Source organism: Gavialis gangeticus, unplaced genomic scaffold, assembly GCF_001723915.1.
Source record: "Gavialis gangeticus isolate Ggan-Ray unplaced genomic scaffold, GavGan_comp1, whole genome shotgun sequence".
Taxonomy (NCBI): Eukaryota; Metazoa; Chordata; order Crocodylia; family Gavialidae; genus Gavialis; species Gavialis gangeticus.
In genome coordinates, this window is record NW_017729033.1 from 72,494,465 (window position 1) to 72,519,409 (window position 24,945).

At 37.8% G+C, this 24,945-nt stretch overlaps 1 protein-coding gene across 5 annotated transcripts in view; it reads right to left on the reverse strand.

The window, feature by feature from the left end:
* CLOCK (clock circadian regulator) overlaps positions 1 to 24,945 on the reverse strand; it is a 76,302-nt gene that overhangs the window by 31,862 nt on the left and 19,495 nt on the right. For 2 of the 5 annotated variants that reach the window (XM_019526504.1, XM_019526503.1), the window contains exons 3-15: positions 24,315 to 24,405; positions 22,540 to 22,599; positions 22,171 to 22,319; positions 16,306 to 16,397; positions 14,263 to 14,352; positions 12,360 to 12,480; positions 11,603 to 11,716; positions 10,026 to 10,144; positions 3,035 to 3,117; positions 2,736 to 2,842; positions 1,644 to 1,791; positions 1,390 to 1,465; positions 669 to 810 (exon numbers count right to left, since the gene is read on the reverse strand). In XM_019526504.1, coding sequence (XP_019382049.1) covers positions 669 to 810; positions 1,390 to 1,465; positions 1,644 to 1,791; positions 2,736 to 2,842; positions 3,035 to 3,117; positions 10,026 to 10,144; positions 11,603 to 11,716; positions 12,360 to 12,480; positions 14,263 to 14,352; positions 16,306 to 16,397; positions 22,171 to 22,319; positions 22,540 to 22,599; positions 24,315 to 24,361 — 1,348 coding nt within the window. In that variant the 5' untranslated portion in view covers positions 24,362 to 24,405. Of the gene's footprint in view, positions 1 to 668; positions 811 to 1,389; positions 1,466 to 1,643; positions 1,792 to 2,735; positions 2,843 to 3,034; positions 3,118 to 10,025; positions 10,145 to 10,877; positions 10,929 to 11,602; positions 11,717 to 12,359; positions 12,481 to 14,262; positions 14,353 to 16,305; positions 16,398 to 22,170; positions 22,320 to 22,539; positions 22,615 to 24,314; positions 24,406 to 24,945 lie in introns of all 5 variants that reach the window. The other 3 variants (XM_019526500.1, XM_019526499.1, XM_019526501.1) reach the window with 3 other exon arrangements.

The following is a 24,945-nucleotide window of genomic DNA, read 5'->3' on the forward strand; positions in this document are numbered from 1 at the left end:
GGCCACCCCCGTGCTCCTGTGGGACTTTCCATCTGCCCCAGCACTGCAGCTTTCACGAGCCACGGCTGGTACCTCAAGGTACGTAGAAGAAACATTTAAAGCTGTCTCTCTGGCCAAATCGCTGATTCTCTGAATCCGCATCAAATCTTCAGATCTGGATTCGGCCGAATTGAACTGAGACAGTGATCCGAATCAAATCACTGTCCCCGATTCGGGCTGAATAGGGATCCACATCGAATACGGCCCTTTTTGCACACCCCTACTGCTCTCTACACTACCCAGCTGGATTCCTAGCCACTGCATGTGTGCGGCTGTGTGCATGTGCACAGCGTCTGGGGGCCTCGGCCGGAAGATATATTATATTTATCGGTGCATTATTGGCTACACTGGCCACAAAAAGCTGATAATATTAATTTTCCTTTTATCAGTGCCAATTTTATATGGCACCAATATATTGGTACACCTCTAATAAAAATATAATTTTCTGTCAATCTTGTAGTACAGAAGTGCCATCAAGCTACCATAGTAATAACAGATGAGCTACTAAAAGAGAAATTTCAAAATTCAAACTGCTTGAAACTATACAACATATGGATTCAATAAAAATAGTAAAACCCAAAGAGTAGAGAAGTAAAAAGACAGTGCTGTTTTCAGTGTTAAATGCTTACATGAATGATCTGAGACTGCAGTATGAGAAGATTTCCTTGAACTCCTGGAGGAAGCAGAAGGTGTGGGGCTGCGATCAAATCTTTCCAAAGCTTCTTTGAGACTTACTGTATTTATATGATTGTCAGACCCAGAGTCCTGACTCTGAAGAAGTACAAATAACAATGGTTTTATTGGGTGGTTCAGCACACAGCTATTACAACTAGCAAACACTTATTACCAAATTTTAAGAAAATCTGGGAGAAATTCAACAGTTTTCACAGGTAAACCTGCAGAAGAGGAAATATCCTTTTCATTCTCTGGAAGTTTATATAATTTCCATTTTGGGGGGTCTGTCTCCAGGTGAAGCAAATCTCAGGCAAAGCCATAAAACCCCTAAAACATACAAGACAAATCTTGTAAGATCTAGGTACTATGCCAGCAGTCAGTGTGTTACAACACTGACTTCCTTCTCCTTTAACAAAATTATTCCTACCCGACTACACTATGTCTTTTGGATGAAGAAAAAAAATCATGTTGGGTGAGTTTTATGGCAGAAGCAGTATTGTCTTTAGGTCAGTGATGTTCAATCAACAGCTCTGCAGCCTGGATCTGGCACACAGGGGTGTAGAAATTTGGCCTGGGAACCAGGCCCCATGCACTGCATATTTATATACAGTAAAAAGAAAAAGAAACCTGAGGTGAGAGAGAGAGAGAGCATATAAAAGATGATGGGAAGCTCACTTTATCTGCTGTTATCTCTGGAAGAGACTCTTCAATACCAAGTTCTCGCCTTCTTTCTGCTCGAACTTCTGCATAGCTATAGAAAGGCAAACACAATTTTTACATTATTTCCTCTAAAAGTTCATGTTGCTTTTCTCCCATAACAAAATGCAGGTCAGGAAGTTTCATGCCATCTTGTTCTCTTAATTTCTAAAAAATGTCAGAAATACAATTACCATTTATTTAGAAGAACTACTTAGCAGTTAAAACATTACCTTACTACAGTGTGCGTACAGACAATAAACTCTGGCCTGGAATTCCACTGATGATAAGTAATATAGTAATGGGTTTGTAGCCAAATCCACTGTTGCCCCTTTGTCAGGAACCTGTAATAACACGACTTTCCTTTCCCATATTGCATTACTGAAAGATATAAAATAAGACATCTTTACTTTACATACCATGAGAATTGTGATCTAATAACTCAAAGATTTATATTACACAGCAGTCATATCTGGCTAATAGTATTATAATAACTCAAAACAAGCTGAAAAAAGAGTAGTTCTTTTTAATAAGCATTGCAAACAGCACCAAGTTTAATGGGGAATCTGTAACAGTAAGAGAGGAATTCTCCAAGTAATTTTAATGTAATTTTTTAAAAGTCTAAGTTTACAAGGTACACTCTAGCTAAAATGTAGGAATTTCCATCATCAAATTTTCTGAACACTTATTACATTTTTATTTAATATTATACACAGGAAAATCCTGACATCTGCCAAGAAACAATTTTGTTAGTACTCTTATCAGACTTGTACTCAGATTTCATTCATTCCTCATTTTCTCTGGGTTCTAGGAATCATGTTGGACTCATTCTGTAGATAAAAGGGTTTTTACAATGAACGTAAGGAGATGAGGGATGTTGAGAAGGAATAGATACTGAAAAAAGTGGGAAAGAAAAAAATAAAGAAAGCTAACAATGGGAAAGGAGGGTCAGATGAGAGGAAAACTGAAAAAAATGTTAAAAATTACATTCTCAAAGTAGAAGGAAAATTTTCATAATTTATTTGAATACTTTGACTAGGAATCTTGACACCACGGTTGCACTTTTAAATTTAAGTTACATAATTTTAAAAACAAAAAAAAGCATTGTCCATTACCATTTTAAAATTAGCAATGTACAGGAATGAAATCTAAGCAAGTTTGTAATACAAATTTTTACTGCTACAGCTGATTTTACCATGAGACAGAATGATAAAGGATTTCTGACAATACCTGGTGCTCTCCACTCAACTCAATGATTAAACAGGGCTTCCACATAACTCATAAATGTTTACATTTTTTGTAGCAGTGTTTTGACATTCACTTACGGTGTTCATGACATTTTGCCAGATTTTCTAGGTCATCCACATGATAGTAATCATAGCCTGATGTCCCCAGAACTTCAAATGGTAAATAGCCTATTATTGGAGGCGCCCTAGTTAATACAGAAATTATTATTTTATTTTCACACAAAATTCAGTCCAAGTGCAATCTAGTTTGTGTTCTCTTAAAAAAAAAAATGCTCATAAAAATTAAATCCTGGCTCTAAATAGTTAATGCTAATCAGTGAACTCTAAAAATTAAAATCAGACTGTTAGTATGTAATATTCATCACAAGGGATAGCACCTGTGATCCAAGAACAGAAACTTCCATTCTAAGCTGTGTCTGGATGTGAACTCTTCATTGGGTTCTTCAACAGTACACATTTCCTTAAAAAAAAAAGAAAAGAAAAGAAAAAGATGTGATGTCTCTTTCTTAAAACTGCTCTTTTAATGTCAAATCTCTTTCAAAATTAAGATTAGTATAGAGCAGACAAATTAATGTAAAATAGTGCCTCTTATTTTCAGGCAGCAAAATTGTTTTTATTCATTAAGATGTACACAAAACCAGAATCTATTCTTGCTCATAACAGGCTGGAAGTGAAGTTCAGGGTTTGAAAGAACAATTGAATTAAAGCAAGTTATCTGGGGACATGGCCTTACAACAGGACCCCCCCTCAAAATGGAGCCATGTGCTAATTAGCTCCCCACTTTGACTGGAACTAAGTGTTCTTGTTACAAGTCCTGGGACCTTTCAAATTTTGATATGCAGATGAGGTACAGGACAGCCTGGTCCAATTCCACCCACTTGGGTTTTTTTTGTTTTGTTTTTTTTAAGGGCCATGCAAACATGCACACACAGTTTCCATCAGCACCCTGGCCTTTTGGCTAAGATCCAGCATTTTTGGCACCAAGGGGAGGATGTCAGGGCTTGTTCTGGTCTCCTGGTACTGCAGTACCTCCAGGCCTAGTGCCAGTTTCCTCCTGGGGAAGCAACTACCTGTTTGTTGTTTTGTTTTTTTTAAAGATAACCAAAAAAAGAAAAAAGAAGGGGTTTCTATTGGAGTACTTGTCCAGTGTAGGCCAAGTGTTTTATGGGCACGCTCAGCATGGTCTACATTCAATCAACTTCCCATTTTATTTCCATGACTGAAATAAAACCTAGCAGAAGTTTAATGATAGACAATGTATTTAATAGGGGGGAGGGGTTTTCTGCTATAAGACATGGGGCTTTTTTCCTCCGTGTTGATTTGGGGGAATGGGGTTGGGGGGAGGACAGACTCATATTACATTTGAGTAAACACAGTATATTATATAGCATAATAAATGTCATCTGATTCAGTGGCAAAGAGATGCACTATACACAGCTGATGCTATGTTTTCTGCAACAAACTTCACGACAAAGAAATTGTTATTTACTTCTATTTTAACTTGTTTTTCAAGATGTTTTGTGCACACGTACAATCTGCTTGTAAGTATGCATGTACCAGGGCACCCAAATCCAAGGTGGTTGGTAGTAATATCTCCAGGATGCTCAAGGTGCTTTGCCTGACCTCATGCCTCTTGTTAGGACATAAATCACCCAATCCGACCCAATTCTATTGCACTGGAAATGTTATGGTGCTGGATTCCCAAGGACAGAAAAGGAGAACAAATCAAAGAAAGTACACAAAAATCTCTTGAGGAACAGTTATCATAGGAATAAGGAACTTCTTTCTTTGTCCAAATGCTTGTGTGCATCTAGATTCCACTTGTATGTGATTTGCAAGCAGTATTCCTGCTGACAGAGCAACAAAATCTATTTGAAGATGAACTGCAGCACCAATTTTCTCTAAAGTCCTTTATTTTGTGAATGTAAAAAAAAGGGGGGTTCTGCATACATCTGATATACATAGCATCTCCTCACCTCCAGATATGCAACGTGTAAAGAAAAAGAAAGAGATTAAGTGAATTGTCTGAATGAGGTGGAAGTTCAAAACCACTTTGGAGACAATGTAGTGTGAAGGTCTCAGGTTTTGAAGAGTTCCATAGATGCTGAAGCTAAAACAAAAGATTAAAATTTTCTTGTCTGTTGCTGAACTTCCAGCAATCAGTAGGCTACCTTTGCAGTGATGGTTTGGCAGCCAAGAAAAATAATACAGCTATCCGTAAGTTTTAAAGGATCACAAGTAAGAGATTTAAGTCTCATAGAGGGACTGGATCCTTACATGAAACAGAATATTCTGATAAGACCTCTAAAAACCACAGATTGCAAGAAAATTGAATGTTCCTGGACTGGAGAGTATGGATTGCTGAAATGACTGCCAAAAGCAACCTCGTGGAGCTAAAGACCTGTGGAGCTTAAAATGAATCCTCAAGAGAAGGAACAAAATCAATAAGAAATTCAAAGGTTAAATAATTTTTATTTGGCCATAAAGCACAGTCTGGAACAGTTTTTCCTATTTTTTGGCATTCTAAGACATTTTGTTTTCCAAGAGCAACCCTCTCCAAGATCAAAAGCTGCTCAAGATCAAAACTGAGAAAACAAAGGCTCTGAGGTTAGAGTGTAGGATCTGCTCATAATCTTGTAGAAGCTACATCCCAAATAAGCAACTATGTCAGACAGCTGAATGATCTTCATCTGAAAGGCAGAGTGGCATTGCTGTTTGGGCCAGACTGGGGTGACCAGGATGATTCTGGGTGGGTGGATACAGTCCCATTTTAGACATAAGATATACTTTGTAATCAGCACAAGTGGTGGGAATACATAGCACAGCATAAATCTCATGGTATCGGAAGGCAGGCCCAAGCTTTGACCATCCTTTGAAGAAAACTTGTTTTTGTTGCAAAAAGATCAATGGCAGAGAACTCACATTTGTTGAAAATGAATCTCACTTATTTTTCAGAAACCTCTTAAAGTTCTCCATGTTGATGAAGTCTGTAAGAACATTGAAAGCTACTAGAATGTGGGACCTTTTGAAAGAGACACTTTTCTGGTTCTTAGAAGTTCCACAACTAGACTATTTCTTTTCAATCCCACGCTGCCAACCGAGATGTAACAAATTCATACTGATACAATGGCCATATTTTGAAATCCCAAATCATCAGGAGTTTTCTTTAGGGACGGAATACCTACCACACCTGATTACATCTGCCTTCCTCCCAGTTTGGCTCTAAACTCTAACATAAATGCATCTATTACCAGATTTGTTGGAAACAAAGCGAGTAAAGACCTCGTAATCATTCACTGAATTTTTCCATAAGCCTAAGAACAAGAGATTGAATATGTATGTGAATCAGCATGACTTCCTGATGTCAGTTGTGCTTAACATTTGTATCTCAGTCCTCCTACAAGCACTGTGTGTAATCTAGCATCCTGAGTCACGTATTTGTAGTATGTCAGATGTCCCTGCAGTCTAGGCAACATCTCATTCTTGGGTAAGACTAGCAGTAGTTACAAGCATCTAGAATAGACTGAATTCTCTCTTGGCGTAAGTAATCAGTTGCTATACTTGAACAAATAATTGGGGTGTGCCAATATATCAGTTGGCTCTCGGACTGGCACCAATAAAAGGAGAAATGACATTATAGGCTATTGGCTTTTTTTCATTGTTGTATCTGATAATTATGGCAGCGTGCCTGGAGCACCCTGGTGAGTGCAGCCCAGTTCCTGCATCCCACTGCCAGCCCAAGCCCACAGCAGACTACAGGTCTGCCGAGCAGCAGGAGGGGGAAGGGGTGCCAGGGAGTGGTCGCAGGACACTGTGCTCAGCAACAAAGGACTGTTACTGGCTCCTGCTGCCACTGCCATAGGCCCCTGCTGCGCACATGGGATTGCTGAGTAACAGGACTGGCATGGAGACATTGGGCTGCATGCAGGCAGGGTAAGGCACCACACGAGAGACAATCTGCTCCATCAGGTGCCTTTGCAAAAGCAGCTTCTCCCTAGAGGCCACAGGACCTCAGCTGCACGGGGCTCACCAACACTGAGGCAGCAGCGTGCTCTAGGACTCCAAACACTGCCCACTGCATACGCTGGGGCTCTGAATGCAGCTGCAGGTAGGAGCCACATGTGAGGGGGAGATATGTGTGGGAATAAGCAGGTCACCACCTTCCTCATCAAGGGATGAAGCAGGCAGGAAGTGTGTGTTTTGCATTTCTAACACACACAGAAACACAAACAGAAACACAAACAGAAAAAAGGTTTATGTCAGTAGTTACTAAATATTGGTTAATGCATCGGCATCAGCAATTAATGTTAACCATCGACTACCGGTATCAGCCACGAAAATCTTTATTGGTGTACCCCTACAAATAACTGCTCTGCTGAACTTGATCTGAGTGCAGCTTCCTGGCTGCTGTTGGGACCATCTTTGAATCAGTCAGTTTTTAAGGTAAAGAAATACCTGGACTGTTTCTTCTGAGGTGAGCTGCACTGATACCATACATTTTGTTAAGATCATTTGGGCTGACAGACTCTGAGACATAGTACAGGATAACAGCAATGAGGGTTGAACTACAAAATTGATACTTTCCATAGTTTAGAAGGCAGCTATGTGGAAATGGACATCTTGTTTAGAGAAAGCAGCTTATAGTCTCTGTGACTGAAGGAAAAAATAAAAGAAACTAGGAAAACTATAAATAACTTTTCTTAAGAGCATTCAGTTTCCTTAAAATCAAGGATAGGCCTCAGATCCTCACTTCTTTTGGGCATAAGGAAGTAACAGAAGTCACTCCTTTCTCTATGCTGTAGGGGAACTTTCTCCACAGCATTAAGATAAAACACAGATTGCAATTCTTGGAACAATGTAGTCTAATAAGATAAGTCCCTGAATAAAGGTGGGTAAGGTAGACTGTGGTAGCACGGGGATGAAACTGAAGGCGTAGAATGCACTGGTCTTTAGCAAGTAAGTTCCAGGGAGTTAGGAAGCGAGGTAAACTGCTCCCATACAGACAGGATGAAATAGGAAGAGCCCCAAGGGGTAGTCTGAAGCAACTTGGGGAGCTCCAATTCATAGAATGTGTAGTACAAAGGATCTCAGGAATGTTGGGTGGCTCCATCACTTACGTCGAGAGGGTCAGCATGTTTCCACTAGTCATGCATAGAATCATAGGCGATATTATAATTACAGCGGCTGCAAGAGCCACTCTAATTAAAGTGCCTGCAGCATCTCATGTATTCAGCATCCTACGCTTTAAAATGGCATCGGGAGCACTTTAACTAAAGCTCGTTCAATGCAAGAGAGCGGATTCTCACATGAGACGCAGAGTAATCAAGTCTGCTCTGATGCGCTGTAGTTACAGAGCATCAGAGCAGCGCCCCCACTGTCATTACAGCACGTTGGAGCAGCGGCCCTGCACATCTACAGACACCCATAGGATTGAAAGGGATTTGAGTCTCACCTGATCCGACCCTACTCTAATGTAGGAATGCTACTCCATCATCCCTATCATCAAAACTTATCCAGCCTGTGAGATGCTACAATCAATGGCTCAATGCCTAAATGGGAAGAGAGATCAAGCTGGGCTCCCTTGGTGCTGCCATGGGTCCAGTAGAGCTCAGTATCTCCATTTGTGGATTGGAGGAGAGAACTGAGGGTATAAACAAAATGTACACTTGGAGCAGTTTCGAAAGAGGTTTTACTGAATTTGCTCCATCCAAAAGTAAAGTTTGGCCCATTTATAGCTCAATAGTATGAAAACAGGCTTATACACATGTAACAGTTACAATACTACATGAAAAGAACCTGGAGGTTATAGAGGACTATAGGCTGAATATGAGCTAATACTATGATCTTGCTGAAAAAAATAGACAATAGCATATTTTGCTGTATTAATAGGACTGTTCCCTGATAGTCAAGGGAAGAGATTTTTCCACTTTATTTAGCATTACCTGGAGTGCTGTGTCTAGGTTTGGGCACTTCACTTCAAGGAAGACATGAACAAAAATTAGAAAGAGTCCAGTAGATGGTGATAACAGTTATTAGAGATCTGGGAAACATAACTTACGAGGAAAGGTTCAAAAACTGAAATTATTTAGACTGTGGAATAGAGAAGGCTGAGCGGGGGGGTTTGATAACTGTTTAAGTACCTGAGAGGTGAGAGAGGATAACAACAGACTGTTCTCAGTGGCTACAGGGGACAGGAAAAGCTATAACAGTCTGCAAGAAGGGAGATTTAGGTTTGGTATTAGGAAGATCTTTCTGACTATGAAAGTAGTTAAGTATTGGAACAGATTACCTAGAGGTTGTGGAAACTCCATCATTGGAAGTTTTTAACTACAGGCTAGACCAGGGTGGGCCAAGTCTGGCCTATGGGCCAGATCAGACCTGGGGTGGACTCCATTTCCCAGCAGCCCCTACCCCCGTCACTGCAGCTGGTTTCCATAGAGACTCCAGCAGCCACAGGGCCTTGACAGCACAGGGCAAGGGTTTCCACACAGACCGGCCCCAACAGTGCTGGCAGGGTGTGTGGCTGGGTGGGGGTGCTGCAATATTGTGACCGTGACAGTGTGCTCCACAGCTGGAGCAGCAGAGAGATCCGTTACCCAGACACCTCGGGCAGGGTTGTACAGGCAGAGGATTGTGGCTCTGCCCTGGCTCCGGACCATGCTGTCATCACTGCAAGATCCCAGCCCTGACCCCAGAGCACACTCCACCCAGCCACGTGCCCTGCCAGCGCTGCTGGAGCAGGTCTCCATGAAAACCCTGGCCCTGTGCTGTCACAGTTCTGTTGTTGGGCTCTTCATGGAAACTGGCCACAGCAACGTGGGCAGGGGCTGCTGGGAAATGGAGTCTAGCCACTGGCTGGTTCCACCATTTTGCCCACCCCGGGTTAGACAAACATGTGTATGGAATGATTTAGACAAGGTATTTCTGTCCTGATCAAGGGATTGGGACTAGATTAATTTGAAGCCCCTTCCACTCCTATTTTTGAATTATCATATATACATAACACATAATACTGTTATGTGTATGTGGGCACACACAGTATCAATCACAAATTTATTAATTTTAATTTGAAAATGCTAATTTGCAATTCATTAAGTTTTATAGGATTCTTAATATTGATGGAAATGCCAAATGAAGTTGTTTAACAACTAACCTGGTGCAAATGTTAAACAAGTAACAGATAAACATTCAGTTTTATGTAGAAAGTTTCATGGTGAATATGCATTAGCAGTACTTAAAGTGATAGTCACTCTTACTGAAAATTTCATAATCTGACCTCTTGTAAGAGTTATTCTGTCCACAAGAAGCGTTTTCTGCACTACATGTAAATGTCAAACTCATACAGCTTTTTTCCCCACTGGTGCATACCTTGATAAACTGAGGTGTAGCTAACCTTACTGTAGCTACAAAGCAAACTTTGTCTTCATATGAAGGCCTATGGGACCGCTGAATAGTTCCTTCATAACCATTGTGTGCTGAGTTAGGCACTGCAGGCAAATGGAATGGGAAAGATCAGCATCATTAGCTACAAAAGTATGTGGCAGCATATAGTCAAAGTGACAGAGCAGAAGTCCCAACAACAGTTAAATCTCAATGTATCTATTGTAAGGTACTATATGGTTTACCTTGAATTATAAATAAAGCTGTGCTAAAAACATACTCATGCCATATAATTTAATACTATATGGCATGTTACTGAAACCAGCAAGAAGCTTCTCTCAAACTAAAACTGGAGTTCAAAAAAATTAAATAGTAGATAATGGATGTCTTTAAGAAACCAGTGAAAGCTACAGTGTTCTTACTAGTAATCTTCTTAAATGGGTAGCTTATTTTAGAACTTTCAAAATACTTTTATATTTCTGAATGTTGATAAGCCCCAGTGAAGTCCTGAAGTAAAATCATTCCAGCCCTTCTCTTGTACCATTAGCAAGCCTTCTTATCAAGGCGTTGATCACATTGAGATGATACTATCCATTTTATTAATGGAACAGCTCAGGGTCCCACTGATCCTTCTACATGGGAAAAAACAGGGGTATCTAGTGCAGAATAAACATCTCTTTATGTCTGGTTAAACCTCCACTTCCTATACCATACCTTTCTGAAACCAGCAGGTAACACAATACATCCTAATCCTAACTGAATATTTTTTGTTAAATGTCACGTAGAATTTGCAAGTTTATACAAAACAGGATTTTTCTAATGCAGAATACATTTACTTACAAAATATATAGCAGTTCTGGTAGTCCCCTCTCCTGCTCAACTTTTCATATTCTGCAGGACAAAACTGCATCTAAGGAATAAATTCTCCTACTCTTTTGATACCATGCAAAAAAAAAAAAAAATACAGGCCCATTTACCAGATACTGTTTTTGGCTTTGGTTTTGCTGTGTTTCTGTTATCAAACTTTTAAGAACCTACTCCTTTGGCCTGACCTGTACAGAGGACAGTTTTTAACTAAAGCATGGCATTGTGAGTAAGGAGATCTATGTTTCAATTCTCAACTCACTGGAAGTCGATGAAGTATTCAGTACTTCTGGAAGTCAACTTGCTTAGGTTATATGCCTAAATATGAATTTAGACACTTAAATTCAAGTTTGAAAGTATTGGCCTAAATTTCACTTTACCCCAATTTCTTTGATTGTAAAATGTTCATAAAATGTTCATAAAATACTTCAGAGAACGTTCTCTCTGACAGACGAAATTATGGAGCTGCCAGGCAGTTTTCCTTTAAATTCAATCTGCTTAGATAGACCCCATATATAAAAATATTATCCTCTCTCTCAATAATACAGTATACAAATAACACTATCCTGCATCATCTATAATCTTCCAAAATAAATACCCAAGTATTCTTAGTATTCTCAAACTTGCACAAACAGTTTCTACTTTGCAAAATTTGGTAAATGCTTTAAAAATATTTCAATAACATGTTTAAGATTACTTACTATTGTTCAAACACTTGAAATTTCCTATAAACTTTACATATTCATATGTAGTTTGCTCCTTTGGGTCTATTGTTCCTCGTAGCATATGGCAACAGAATTCTAGCTGATTTTTTGCTGAAACAATAGAATGAAAAGGCTGTATACAAGATGATACACGCACCAGTTGGCATGAAAATGAAAGCAATAATAATTAGCATACATGATTCATAGACATTACTGTAAATGCTGCTATAGAGAAAAATGGCCACAGGCTGCTATTTTTCTCTACCATGGAATTAAGCAACACAGTGGAGAGGAGATTTTAGAGGATTTGGATGTGGAAGGGCTCAACAGAGCTCTCTATACTTTTACTCTGCAAAGAATCCAAAACAGAGGGGAACCATTTTTAAAGAGGCTTTCAGCAGCAGCCTGCTTCAGGGAAGTGCATGAGGTACAAGTCCAAAACAGTACAACATAACAGGTCTTTATCCTTTCCAAATCTAGGACAGTGAATATATATTATATAGAGAAGAGATAATTTTTCAAAATATTGTAAGTGTTTATGATATACAATGTCAACCTGGTTGTGAGAGATTTTCAGAATGCAGTATTGATTTAATTCACAGAATAATCTGAACATAAATTTGTCTCTGTCCTCAAGACACACAATTTATTCTGGAGGCCTTACCCAAGTATTTCCATTGAAATCAAAGTCGTGTCTCTAAAGAAAACGGGATCAAATTTAACATCCAGCAATGTTTTCAGCAATACAACTTACATTTTAAATATTCTGGGGTCAATGAATCACTTTCCGGCAGATGATTAGACAGTATTTTATAAACTTCTGAGTGTTCTCCCTCTGGGACAAAATTAAATATACTCTGATCCACAAGATCAGACTGAGAAAGGGGGAAAAAATAAGAAATATTTTAATAATACAAAACATGACAACTTTTTAATGCAAAATAATTAAACAACTCAGGAAAGAACACAGATATACAAAACATTACAGAATTATCAAAACTACCTCATGAGGGACAGAAGAATAGTTTGCAAGAAAAGGTCACATTATAAAAAATTACTGTAAAAACATTATACATATGAAAATATGAAACCTGCTTCACCTTTCCTGGCTGCAATCATTTACAATACTGGAGGATCAAATTCTAATTATGTACTGTTGATTTAAAATACCAGTACACATTGTCACCTCTTGGTGGCACCCACTACTTAAGAACAAAAACACATGCACTTATATGAATACATATTATCAATAGTATGCCCTTTTCTGTGTCTAAGTATGTACAAAGTATTTAACAAATAAAATGTCGGTATGAAAAGTGTTACCAACAACAAAAGAATCATCATATACTACTTCTATGCATAATTACATGAACTAAATGTCCAAGGGAAAAACTGTGTGAAATACACTTTAAAAACTAAAAATTGAATTTAAAAGAAAAGGGAAGTTGGACCTCCAAAATTAAGTTTCTGAACCAGGGCAACTTTTTAATTCTATTTATCCTTAAAATCAAGTTATTTCAATGCTTTCATTTTAGATAAGTTCTCATTCTAAAAATGTTTGTACACAAGAGGTGTTTATACACGTGCTTGGGGGAGGGGGGGCGCTCTAATTAGAGTGGCTCTGAGAGCTGCTTTACTTAAAGTGCCTGGAGCGCCTCATGTATCAGTGTTCCTGTGCTGAAAAATGGTGGCGGGGGGCACTTCAAAACTCGTTGAATAAGTTTCAGTTAAAGTATCCCCACCATCATTTTTCAGCCCTGGGACATTGATATACGAGATGCTGGAGTCTGCTGGAGCGCAATAATTACCATGCTCCAGTAGACGCAATTAATCAAGTCTGCTCCAATGTGCTGTAATTACAGCACGTTGGAACAGCCTCGCTGCACGTGTATAGGTGCCCTAAGTGAGCTCCGTCTTGCTATTTGCTTTGGGGGTGTAGTCTTTGAAATCAAGTGACAAAGCCTACAGCGGACTACAGAGTTAAATATATCAGTGAGGTAAAACAATACAAATTAAAAAAAATGAATGAAATGCAATACAAATACAAAAAATGAGTCTGGCCAGAAAAGCAGTATAAGCCACAGTATATTTGTTCTTCATAGGGCCCAAGACTGAGAAATAATGATAAGCACAGATGAGTTTCAGAGGTAATTTCAAAAGTATCAAAAGATCTGGTGCTCAACCACTGACCCATGTGTCAGATTTAGCACTCCAAGCCATGTCATCCAACCTGCAGGGTTCCCCACAGATCTGGAAATTTGGCAGTGGAAGACTGGTGGCAGCGTTAATTGCCACTCCCCCGTTGACAAATTTCAAGACCCAGAGGGAGCACCATGGGCTGGACAACATGGCCCAAGTGTACCAAATCCTTGTAATGCTCATTAGGCCTGCAGGGTCAGAAAGTTGGGCACCAGTGACCTAGCATATTTCTATTTGAGGTCTCAGCTGATGACTGTAGCTTCAGAAAAGTTCTGGACTGTATATTCCACTTTTCAAACAGGGGTGGTTAAAACTGAGGATACGTAAACAACAAAGGAAAGAACTGTTGGACAAAAATCAGAGAATTACATCGTCTGTGCTCCTAGTGCCTTAAAAGATGGAGGGTTAATGGCACTTGTGGCAATTCCGATATCTTATTGGAATCAGTTTATACTTACTGGTAAATGTTCAAGTAAGGGAGTTACACTTTCAGACACATATATTATACTTCCATCTGTCATGATTGCTAAAAAAAAACCATCAAGAGCCTGAAATTAAACATAATGGGCAGTTAAATGAAAAGAAACAGTACATGACAGAAATAAAAGAATCTATATTTAACATAGGAATGAAGGCTAGATTGATTTCATTGTAATTTACTCTGACAAGAGTAACTGTTGTTCCCACTAAGGCTTTTGAATATCATTTCTACTCTATCAGCATTATCATTAAAATTTCCACACTATTCTTCTCTCAAGGAGACATCTATACTTTACAAAGGTATACTTAACTTAGAAAATAGATCTAACTATTAACAGTGCTTGTTTCCCTCTTCTCCTACCTTCAGCCTACTAAGACTTTTACTGTTTAAAAAGAACATGGCCTGAGAAGGGTGGGAGGAAAAGCCAAACAGGAATGGAACAAACAATAAAGCAAGAAAAGGCAGCAAAATAAACCCAAGACAAGGAAGAGAAAAAGGAATAAAAGGGGTAGGAAGAATAACTGATAGATTTTTATTATTAAAATCTTTGAAGTTCAAAAACTTTTCAAAGAAACTCAGAATGAAGAATAATCTTTTTAATTTACAAACTGTAGACTTGAAATCTGCTCACTTTAAGTTGCACCTTATCATACAAGTGTTACCACTTAGATCAGAGTCAGATATTAACTGAAAGCAAAAAGATGGCAGAAATGTGCTCTCAACAAGGAATTTTTAAGATTACACATTTTAAAATATATATGTTAAAAGAAGTACAGGTAAGTTTTACTAAAAACCATGACCTTCCCATTTCATCATTTTAAATGGAGGTAGTTGAATCACCTTTTAAACTGTCATTCAAAAGCACAATCCAGCCTTCTGTCAACAGGGTAAGAAATTGGCTTTTATGTCAACTGGCTGTGGGCTTGACAAATATATGTGGATACAAACACATAATAAGAGGTCTTCAGAAATACTGGAGCAGTTATAGCTTCTGAAGTAACTTGTAAATATTTACATATTAAGAAAAGGCAAAAAAAGACCTCTTCCATTTATTCCATTAACTATTACAATCAATAGGGCTGTCTAACTTGTGAGTGGCCAAGGACCACACTCTCTGCAGGCCACATTAACATGGGCTGCCTTTCATGCAGACCACTGGCCCTCTTGGGCTGCACAAGTACCATTCCCTCGCTATGCTGTGTGTCCACCGTTCTCTTTCACTACTGCACCATGTATGTGTGTGACCCCAGCCTCAGCTATTTGGGGTGGGGCAGGAAGCAGAAGCCAGAGGAAGGATGGAACGCCCACAGACTCCAGCTGCTTTTGCAGCAAGAGTGATGGGAAAAGCAGCAACCTGGCAGGAGTCCAGGGGTCCCAACTTAACCTCTGCAGGCTACACGCAGCCCACAGGCCATCAGTTGGACAGCCCTTCTATAAATTAAGGAACAGAAGACCATGCTTTCATTCGCTCATAAGGAACCAAAACTGCTGACATTTTTCAATATAATTCTAATAAGAATGCATTAATCTATTAAGTTATACAAATAGTATGCCAATTTTTTAAGAGACACAAACATTTTTAGCATGTATCCTATTTCACAAATTATAGTCTTACTTCTAATCCAGGATAAAATACGCTGAATATCTTTGGTAACTAACATTTTAGTTTAAGCACAGAGAATACATTTAAGTTAACATCAACAGGAAGATATCAATCAACTCAGCACTAGCTCTGCCTAGGTGTGCAAATCTGTATGTATAGGGATAGGCCACTGCTATTAGAAATACCTCATTCTGTTTTAAAGAACCCCTTTTATTATGTACTGATTTGTATTACATTTACAGACAATTTATAGTTATACATTTAAAAAACCCATTTAATTACATATATCTATGGAAACATAGTTGTAATTAAAATATGAAGTTGAAAGGAATGCCAATAAAGATTTTACCACAATATAAGGGTGGTTTGATTAAAAAGGATTCTTCTTATTTCAGAAAGACAGAAATAGTAATGTACCTCCAACATTAACTGTGTAAACTCTTCATTACTAAGGAATGTTGGTTTCCAGTCCTGTCGAATTTCACTGGCATCTGACTGTGCAGTGATTTCTGTAATCAAAACCAGATGTGAATGAACATTTATTATGATTCAAACTCTTGAACACAGTTACTTGTAACCACCAAATCATTATGCAAATTGTAGAAAAGCTTTTTACTCTGCAGAAATTTGAACTGGGGGGGAAAGCATCCATTTTTTTCATTTTCTATTTGCAGGCCTTTCAACATACAAGATTAAACTTCAGGACTCTGATTTAAAAAAAACCCCTAAAAACAAACAAACAAAACCCCCAGAAAAATAAACTCCATCCATCGGTTATCTCACTGCATGACATTTTTTTTCCAATGGAGCGGAAAGACAAAGATCACAGCACAACCTCACTTATCCTATAGTTGTGTAGTGAGCTAGTGTTGTGTTAATCAAGAATTTGGATATGCTGTAGGAAGTGGAATTGGTCATTCAGTATAATCTCAGGTGTAAGAATATTATGTCTCATCGTATTAGCAGATACTGTATTTTTAAGGTGTTGTCTTTCAGAAAATATAAAACAAAAGTTCTGGCACTTTTGATAACAGTAAACAACTAATCCTAGTATCCTGACCAATTCTAATTAATTCTTTATAGTAGAATCCACTCTCCACTCCCCTTAGTTTCAGTTGACTGTAGTAGCATCCTTCATTATGTGTGGTATGTTCTGAAAAATGGCTACATTTTGCTTCTTGTACTCTCCTTATGCATTTGAAAGCACTCTGGGATGTTTACATATTAACCTTCTTATTTTGATCATAAAACATTTAAGAACCTTTGGGATGAAAAGCTCTATGCTGAAGTATATGACTTTAATAATGAATATGAAGCCAATTTGTTTTCAATAATAAACTGACTTTAAAAACAAAGTGAAGGGATGCACAAATTTGTGGTACTATATTCATACATTTAAAGAACCCTAATGAGGCACATAATCACCCATATAAAGTGTGATCCAGGTTTTCAGTAACAGGACAAGTCCTCGTAAAACTGAAACTGGAAAACAAAAGTGATAGTAACCCACAGTTCTTTTTATTTGAATGACTACAGAGGAACTCTTAAACTGCGGCTGAACATAGAAATCTTAAAAATGAACGACTTCTAGGTAACGGCCTGAGTCAAGCAATGTACTGAGTAACATTGTGCAAATTCTCCCACTCCACACAGATAGCCTTCAAATTGGGTATAGGATAGCCTATATTTAATCATGGACCAGTTGAGCAGAAATGACCAATTTTGCCAAGATCTGTACACACAGGTTTGTGGCATGCACAAATGCAAACTGCAAGTGAATGATAATAATCAGAAACATCCTCCACAATTTATCACTCTCACAGCTATCTACTTTCCAACTAGTCAGGAATGAAGGGCACAGCATATTCCAAAGTTCATTCGTTTTCAACCATTCTGGACCATCAGGGAAGATTTTGGCAAATTCCAAGCCCAGAGGGATAGCCCAGAGAACCCATCAGAAGTAATCCTTTCTTGTTTATGCAAACAAAATTTTAGCTCTGATGATCTCTAATGCAGCTTCATTATATAAGGAGACGTAATATGGCAAGTAGGAGAGAAAGAAACAGTTTGAACATTAACCTGAAACCTTCAGGCAGACAGCACAAGCCATAGCACAGGATGGTTTGAACATACGTGGGACAAGATATTTTAATAAGGTGCCAAATTTTATGCCAGCTTCAGTTTTTGCATGATTAAAGGTTATGCAGAGCAAGTTTCAGCAGTCCAATCTTAAGATGACAAAGACACAAAAAACTTATAGCCAAAAGAAAAGGGACAGCCCTGAGCCATGCATGCACAACAGAATGCTGTTCTGGCTATTGCTGCTGCTGTCTGATCTCCTAGCTGAAGCTGAGTCTAATGGTTTTTCAAATTGTAAACTACAGCAAATGGTAGACCTATATTTTCAAGGATCAAGGGCAGTATATTTTCATTATATTTGTTAGTGACATTTTGGAAAATGAAAAATGAATCTGGTATTAAAATCCAACTGTTTTATTACTTGTGAAACATTTAATTTGTGTACATGTTTCTGGTAAAGAGCACATTTATTTATGACCAGCAACTACTGATTTGGAGTCATCAAATTACACTAATCCGTAGCTCTGAAAAAAATGTGTTTATTAGTCACTTTAAACAAACATAAGAGTGTCTATTCCAGACTCTATGCATCTGTGTGAGAGTTTTTATACAGCCATCTCTGATAACAGCGTCTGAGCACTTCGCAATCTATACTGATGTTACATGGAAGTTCCTAGTAGACTTCAGGGTCTCTGATACTTTTCCTTTTTTGCATAAAAAAGGAAGTAGGGTGTTCTTCTGGTTGAACAGTATATATACCCATTACACAATTTTATATTTTAATATATTACTGATAATTAAAAATATGAGCAATCAAACAATTACAGAACAGAACAGATGTCTATTCTGCCTATGGTAACTACCTATTGTATGAAAGAATTACAAAAGCTCCAGATTTCTACAAGAACTGATGTCCCTCGTAGGAAGGTTTAAAATACTGTAACAACTTTATTCTCTGCCTTCAGAAGTGTTAAAACACTTGTCTAATATAAAGCAGCATATTTAAATGTTTCACAATAATGCATATATCAACACATGCACCCCTCTTCTTTCATGCCATTTTCATCATTGCATTTACTATTTTACTAGCATACACAGCTATTAGAAGCTTAACTGTAGTGCTCAGCTGTTAAGCTACTCATTTGTTTCTTCTCTTCCCAATTCCTTCTGACTAGTACATGAGCTAGGACTTGCCCACAGACAATATCTCTTCATGATATGCTCTGAGTAAACACTTAATTTTAATTGGTTTATTCTTTGCTAGCATAGACTATTACTGCATACAATCTGGTCACAAAGGCCACACACAAGTATTCATTTTTAACGGTGGAAATTTCTGACTGCAATCTGGGGAACAGGTAGGAAGGAGACTTTCCCCTACTACCGCAACCTCCTCCTGCACCAGACTGGGGGGAGAATGTACTGGTGTTCATTTTTGCAAGACTCTCTCTCACAGTGGAGATCTTCTAGGTTGATACTTGGAATACCTTTCTCCCAGAGGGTGATATTTCCCCCAGGAGAAACTGAATGAACACTTGTAAGCTCATAGCGTCTACTGGGAGAGCACTGATTCTCCTGGTAGAAACATAACACCTGATGTGGCCAGTGAAGGGACAGGAGGTGCAGAAACCAGACAGAATACTGACCTACATATCCCTGAGTGAAACAGCGTCTATTGTAAATATACTCATGGAAGAATTTTTACTCCCAGAAGTTGTGGCCATATAGATTAGGACATACATAGAGACACCCTCTTCAAAGGGACTTTGGATAGCTGGCTAGAAGTGCTGTGGAGAAGTACAATGAATGCTTTCCCTATAACTTCTAAACAGTATTTCTGCAAATGATGCTCCACAACTCAGCGTGCCAAATGCTCAGAGAGGATGTCAGAATACAATCTGATCATTAAGCATGCAGCATGAGAAATGCAGTTGCTCCATGAAAGCCCAACAAAGAAGCTGTAACAATGTAAAAATGTTTTATTCAGGCCCACATCATTTTTATTTACAAATGACAAAGGAAATTAAAAACAAACAAACAAAAGTTTACTTATGACCTGCCATCTCTCAAGTTGTTAGAATTAGTCTAAATCACAAGCAAATGCTGGATCTCCCCTTTCCCCTTCAAAAAACCTGAAGCAGCTGAATAAATAAAAATTACAAAGCAACAAATCAGTATTAGGCAAAGAACAAAAATGTTTGTTTTCCTGGAAAGATACAAAAATGTCTTTTTGTCATTTTCGTCTTTTGGCAACAAACTGCCAGGTCTAATATATATATGAGCTAAGGGCAAGAGGTAAAATCAGAAGTAAAGAAGCCAGTAACTGCCTTACTTTTGCTTTCAAAGTATTGAATAAAATATATAATGTTTGAATCAGAGTGAAGTATCTGTATATATGTTCCACTCCTTCAGGACACCAAGAAGCTTCCTTGATATAGAAACTGGAACAAGTACAGGACATTTTCCATAGAAGAGAAAGTTCTCCTATCAAACTTCAGAGTTTCTTTAAAACTAGGGGTCTCAGCTAAGTTTAAGCATGTGGAAACAAACTTAAGACAGGCAGGTAAGCAGTAGGAGTGCCTGTACACGACCATGGATGCTGCTCCAACATGCTGTAATTACAGCGCATCGGAGCAAACTCAATTAATCAAGTCTGCTGGAGCATGATAATTATCGTGCTGCGGCAGCCTCCTGTGTCTCATGTATCAGCATCCCCACACTTCAAAATGGCAACGGAAGCACTAGAACGAGCTTTAGTTCAAGCACTCCCAAGGCCATTTTGAAGCATGGGGACACAGATACATGAAACGCTGCAGCACTTTAATTACAGCGGCTCTCAGAGCTGCTCTAATTAAAGCACCACCGCCACCCCCACACCCGGAGCATGTGTAAAAGTGCCCTAACCTTCCACTTTGTCCCCAGAGCTCAGACAAGTATTGTTATTAAGCAGGGGCATCAACCATAGGGCCCACAGGCAGGATATGGCCTGGAGACCCCTATAATCTGGTTCCCCATACTGCCTTGTTGACCCACATGCTGCAGTTGCTGGCCCTGTGCCAATCTACGTTGCTTGCTGGGGTTGGGTCTGTGCTGTGGCTGGGCTGGCCTGTGATGCTTGCTTGGGCTGGCTTCCCAGGCCAGTCCGGATGGGTGCCATAGGCACTGGATCAGGTATGTGAGTACAGAGTATACGGGCCTGATCCAGCTCTGCACCGCTAATCCAGCCCACGGGGCCAGATGAGCTTCACACCTTTGCAATAAAGCTACCATACAAAAAGTCACTCAGAGACACAGAGTTAAACAAGCACGTGTACAGTCCTAATTCCATTCAAAATTTTCTGCCCCAAGTGGCTTTAAAAACAGATAGAACCTCAGAATAATCTAACAAGATAACAAGACTGAGAATTAAATGAAAACACTTTTTAGCTTAATCAAAAAGTAAAATTATCTCTACAATAATTTATAAACTATAAATGAAGACACTGGTTGACTTACACTCTACTACTCTAATCAAAAGTAAAAAAATAAATAAAAAGAATAAGAAAGAAAAAAAACAAAGCAAAATACCACCCAAATTAACTTTTCTTGGCATGTCTGTCTTACTGAGCATGACTAAAAATCACTTTTCATTGATGACATCTGTATAGATGCCCTCTGTACAGCCTTGGTTTAGGAAGCTGTTCTGTATGTTATTAGAGAGAACAACGGATTGAACTGAACTTCCATTGAGTTCAATAGGCTTTGGATCAGACCCTTAATGAAAAACCATCTGAGAAATTAATTATCTATGAAAAAATTGAAAAATGTATTTTAACTCCACAAACAGTTTGAGTTGGAAAGCCAGATCCAAAAACTAAGCATGCTGGTAACACCTTTTCTTGTACTGAAGTAAGCTTCTTTAATGAAAAAGTGCAAAGGCCTCTTTGGCAGCCAATACAGACAATCAAAATAAACAGAGACTCAAAAAATTTCACCCTTCTAAATTTTCAGCTGAAGATTTTGAAAAAATTTCTCTACTAACTTGTATATCAATCGGGGACAGTCCTTGAAAATTCATCATTTTGCAGAAAGCATTTCAAAAGTTTTCTGTACTTTTTGAACAGATCTAGTCAGAAGATAGAGGGCACAGACATTCCCAAGTTACTTGGTCCCAATTCTCCTCATGGGAGATTTCACAGCTTTCTTATCACACTAAAAAATTACCTTTGTGCTTCCGTAAAAAGTCAATACTCTTCTGCAGTACAGTGGATTTATCCATCTTTCGAGCATTGCCCGGGAGCATAGAACCCAGTTCTTTGATGAGAACATTAAACTGATCTCTACGTTTCTTTTCAGACTTGTTTCTAGACACTCTGAAAAAGATAAAACAACAATGTATTTTATAAAAAGAACCAGATCTTAATGACTACACCAGTATTCAGATTTCAAGTTGTAATCATATCTATCGGGTCTGAATTAAAGTTGCTAGAGTCAACTATTAGAAAGATGCATATTTCTGATAGTAAATATTAATTATTTACAAGATTTATACTTTCAGATTAACACATTTTTAAATGTTAGATAACAGACTACCTTTTTGCTTTATCCTTGTCATCTTCTTCCACCAGCCCATCAAAAATGCTACTATCATCTCTACAAGAGAAAAAACTGACAAACATTAGAGTGCAACAGTCAGCGTGCAATCATTATGAGAATGAATAAACAAAAATCTCATTATTCAATGATTATATCCTGTTATATGGTAATCTATATTTTGGAAAGCGAACCATTTGCTGACTCTTCCTATACAGTGGACATCTGATGCGGCCTAACGCCTTAAGTTAATTTCAGAATATAAGCAAGCGAGAACTCACAAATAACCCCATCTATACGCCTTCTTTGACACCCCTCTTAGTTTTAGCTCTTCATGAACATTAGCTTTGCTGGTATTCTCTTAAGTGTACAGATAGGAACTCTTTGCTAAGGTATTTTCACTGCCTGTTCTTAATCCCTTAACAATTTTAACCTACAGGTTTTTTTTTTAATAAAAAGATGCACTCTTTTTATAAGTATTACATTTTAAGATTGAAAGAAAGAGGAATGTATCCTATTTAAGCAATTTATAAATATGCAATTCAAAATTAGCTATAATAGTCCCAATACAGCTTTAAAACATTACATAATGCCTCTTCATCTCAAGTACGGTATTTCCTTCCTTTTGTGTTCCTAAAGATGTGTCTAAGCATTAAAAGTCAGAATATACTCTTTCATTTTAAAAATAATTACCACTTTGTACTTATTGCTTTCATAATTTCATTTAAAATTTAAAAAATTCAAAACTGCATTTCTCATTTTCAAGATCACCCAAGTAACGAACTTTCTCCATCATACCTCTCTAGCTTATGTTACATAGTTCCATATCTACTTGGTACAGTCCTCCAGTTCTGATCTTCTGTTTCTCTTCTTAACTTTTAAAGTTTGGAAAAGTTTGAAGAAGTATCCCTTCTCCTCTGATGCATCTAATAGCTTTCCCCGTATCTTAGCTTGAGTGCTTCCCTCTCTCTAATTTATGATTGATACACAATAGAGCAAACTGACTTTCTGTGAATGGTGCTGTCAATAAATAACGGTATTCTTTGGCACAAGAGTTGTAGCTGACTTTAAGGTATGAAATCAAAAAGAGTGCAACATTATAAAAATGTATGGTTAATATTTTCTTATTATAGATCACAGCAGGAGTTTTATAGATCAAAATTAGAAACCTAATTTTAGTGAATACTAATACAGCTTAATTTAATAACTTTTTAGTAATTAAAAAAATCTGTCTTAAGTGCTTTAAAAACATTGCCCCTATTCTCTGGATTGATGAATTTATAGTAAAAAAGGGACAAAAGTGGGCAGTAAACTTTTTCTCATTTTCTGTAGAATCCAAAATAGTAATCTTAACAAAATGGAAATTTTGAGTTGAGAAAAAAAAACAGCTCAAGAACTCAAGTAACATAGAAATAAATCCCCAGATAGTAGTTTTCGCTTAAGGTGCATATTTATTAATTTTCTTAAATTAATTGATAAACTGTCAAGATTTACTTACAGGCAAACATAGGCAGAAAACATAATTGAAAATTAATTGAAATGAGGCAGTTTCTAGACAGCTCCAAATATAAAGCATATTTATTTTAAGCAAAAACATCTGCCACTTGTAATGACACATTTATGTATCTCACAGGTCTTATTATCAATCTTATCAAAAAAAACCTATTACAGTCCAGTCTGATTTGGATCCACTTCTTTTTTAAGGTTAAAATAAAAATATTAATAAAAATGCTATAACTATAAATAATTCAAAATGAAATCATTTAACAAAATACCTGTCTGCAATGGAGCTCATTTTATGGGTGCTTACGGTAAAGAACATAACATATCACACTTTAGTCTTGTGGTAGACATTTGTACGACTGCCTGCATGAAAATTGAAAAAAAAGAGGGAAATATAACTTTTGTAGAACAATATTATTTCTAGTTCATTCACTTCTGTATTCAGTGATAACTTCTTATTTATTATATAATGCAGGATAGAGGATGCACAATCAATTGCAAAGCAATCATCTCTGAACTTATAATACCACATGTTTATGAATTATGAATTAGCAGAGATAAGGAATAATATTTAAGAGGTTTTTTTAAAAATGCAAAATTTCCTTGAGAACTTTGTTTATATTAGACATGGGAAATAATACATTGTTCACTCTGGTATTACAATATTCTGAGTCATTATACAGTAGCTATATTAACTATTTTAAATGTAATTTCTTTATCATAAATAATAAGTTCTGCAGAGGCAGAAAAGGATCTTGGAGTCATCACTGATGCCAAGATGAACATGGGCCGACAGTGTGGGGATGCAGTCAGGAAGGCCAACCACACCTTGTCATGCATCCACAGATGCATCTCAAGCAGGTCCAAGGAGGTGATCCTCCCCCTCTATGCGGTCAGGCCACA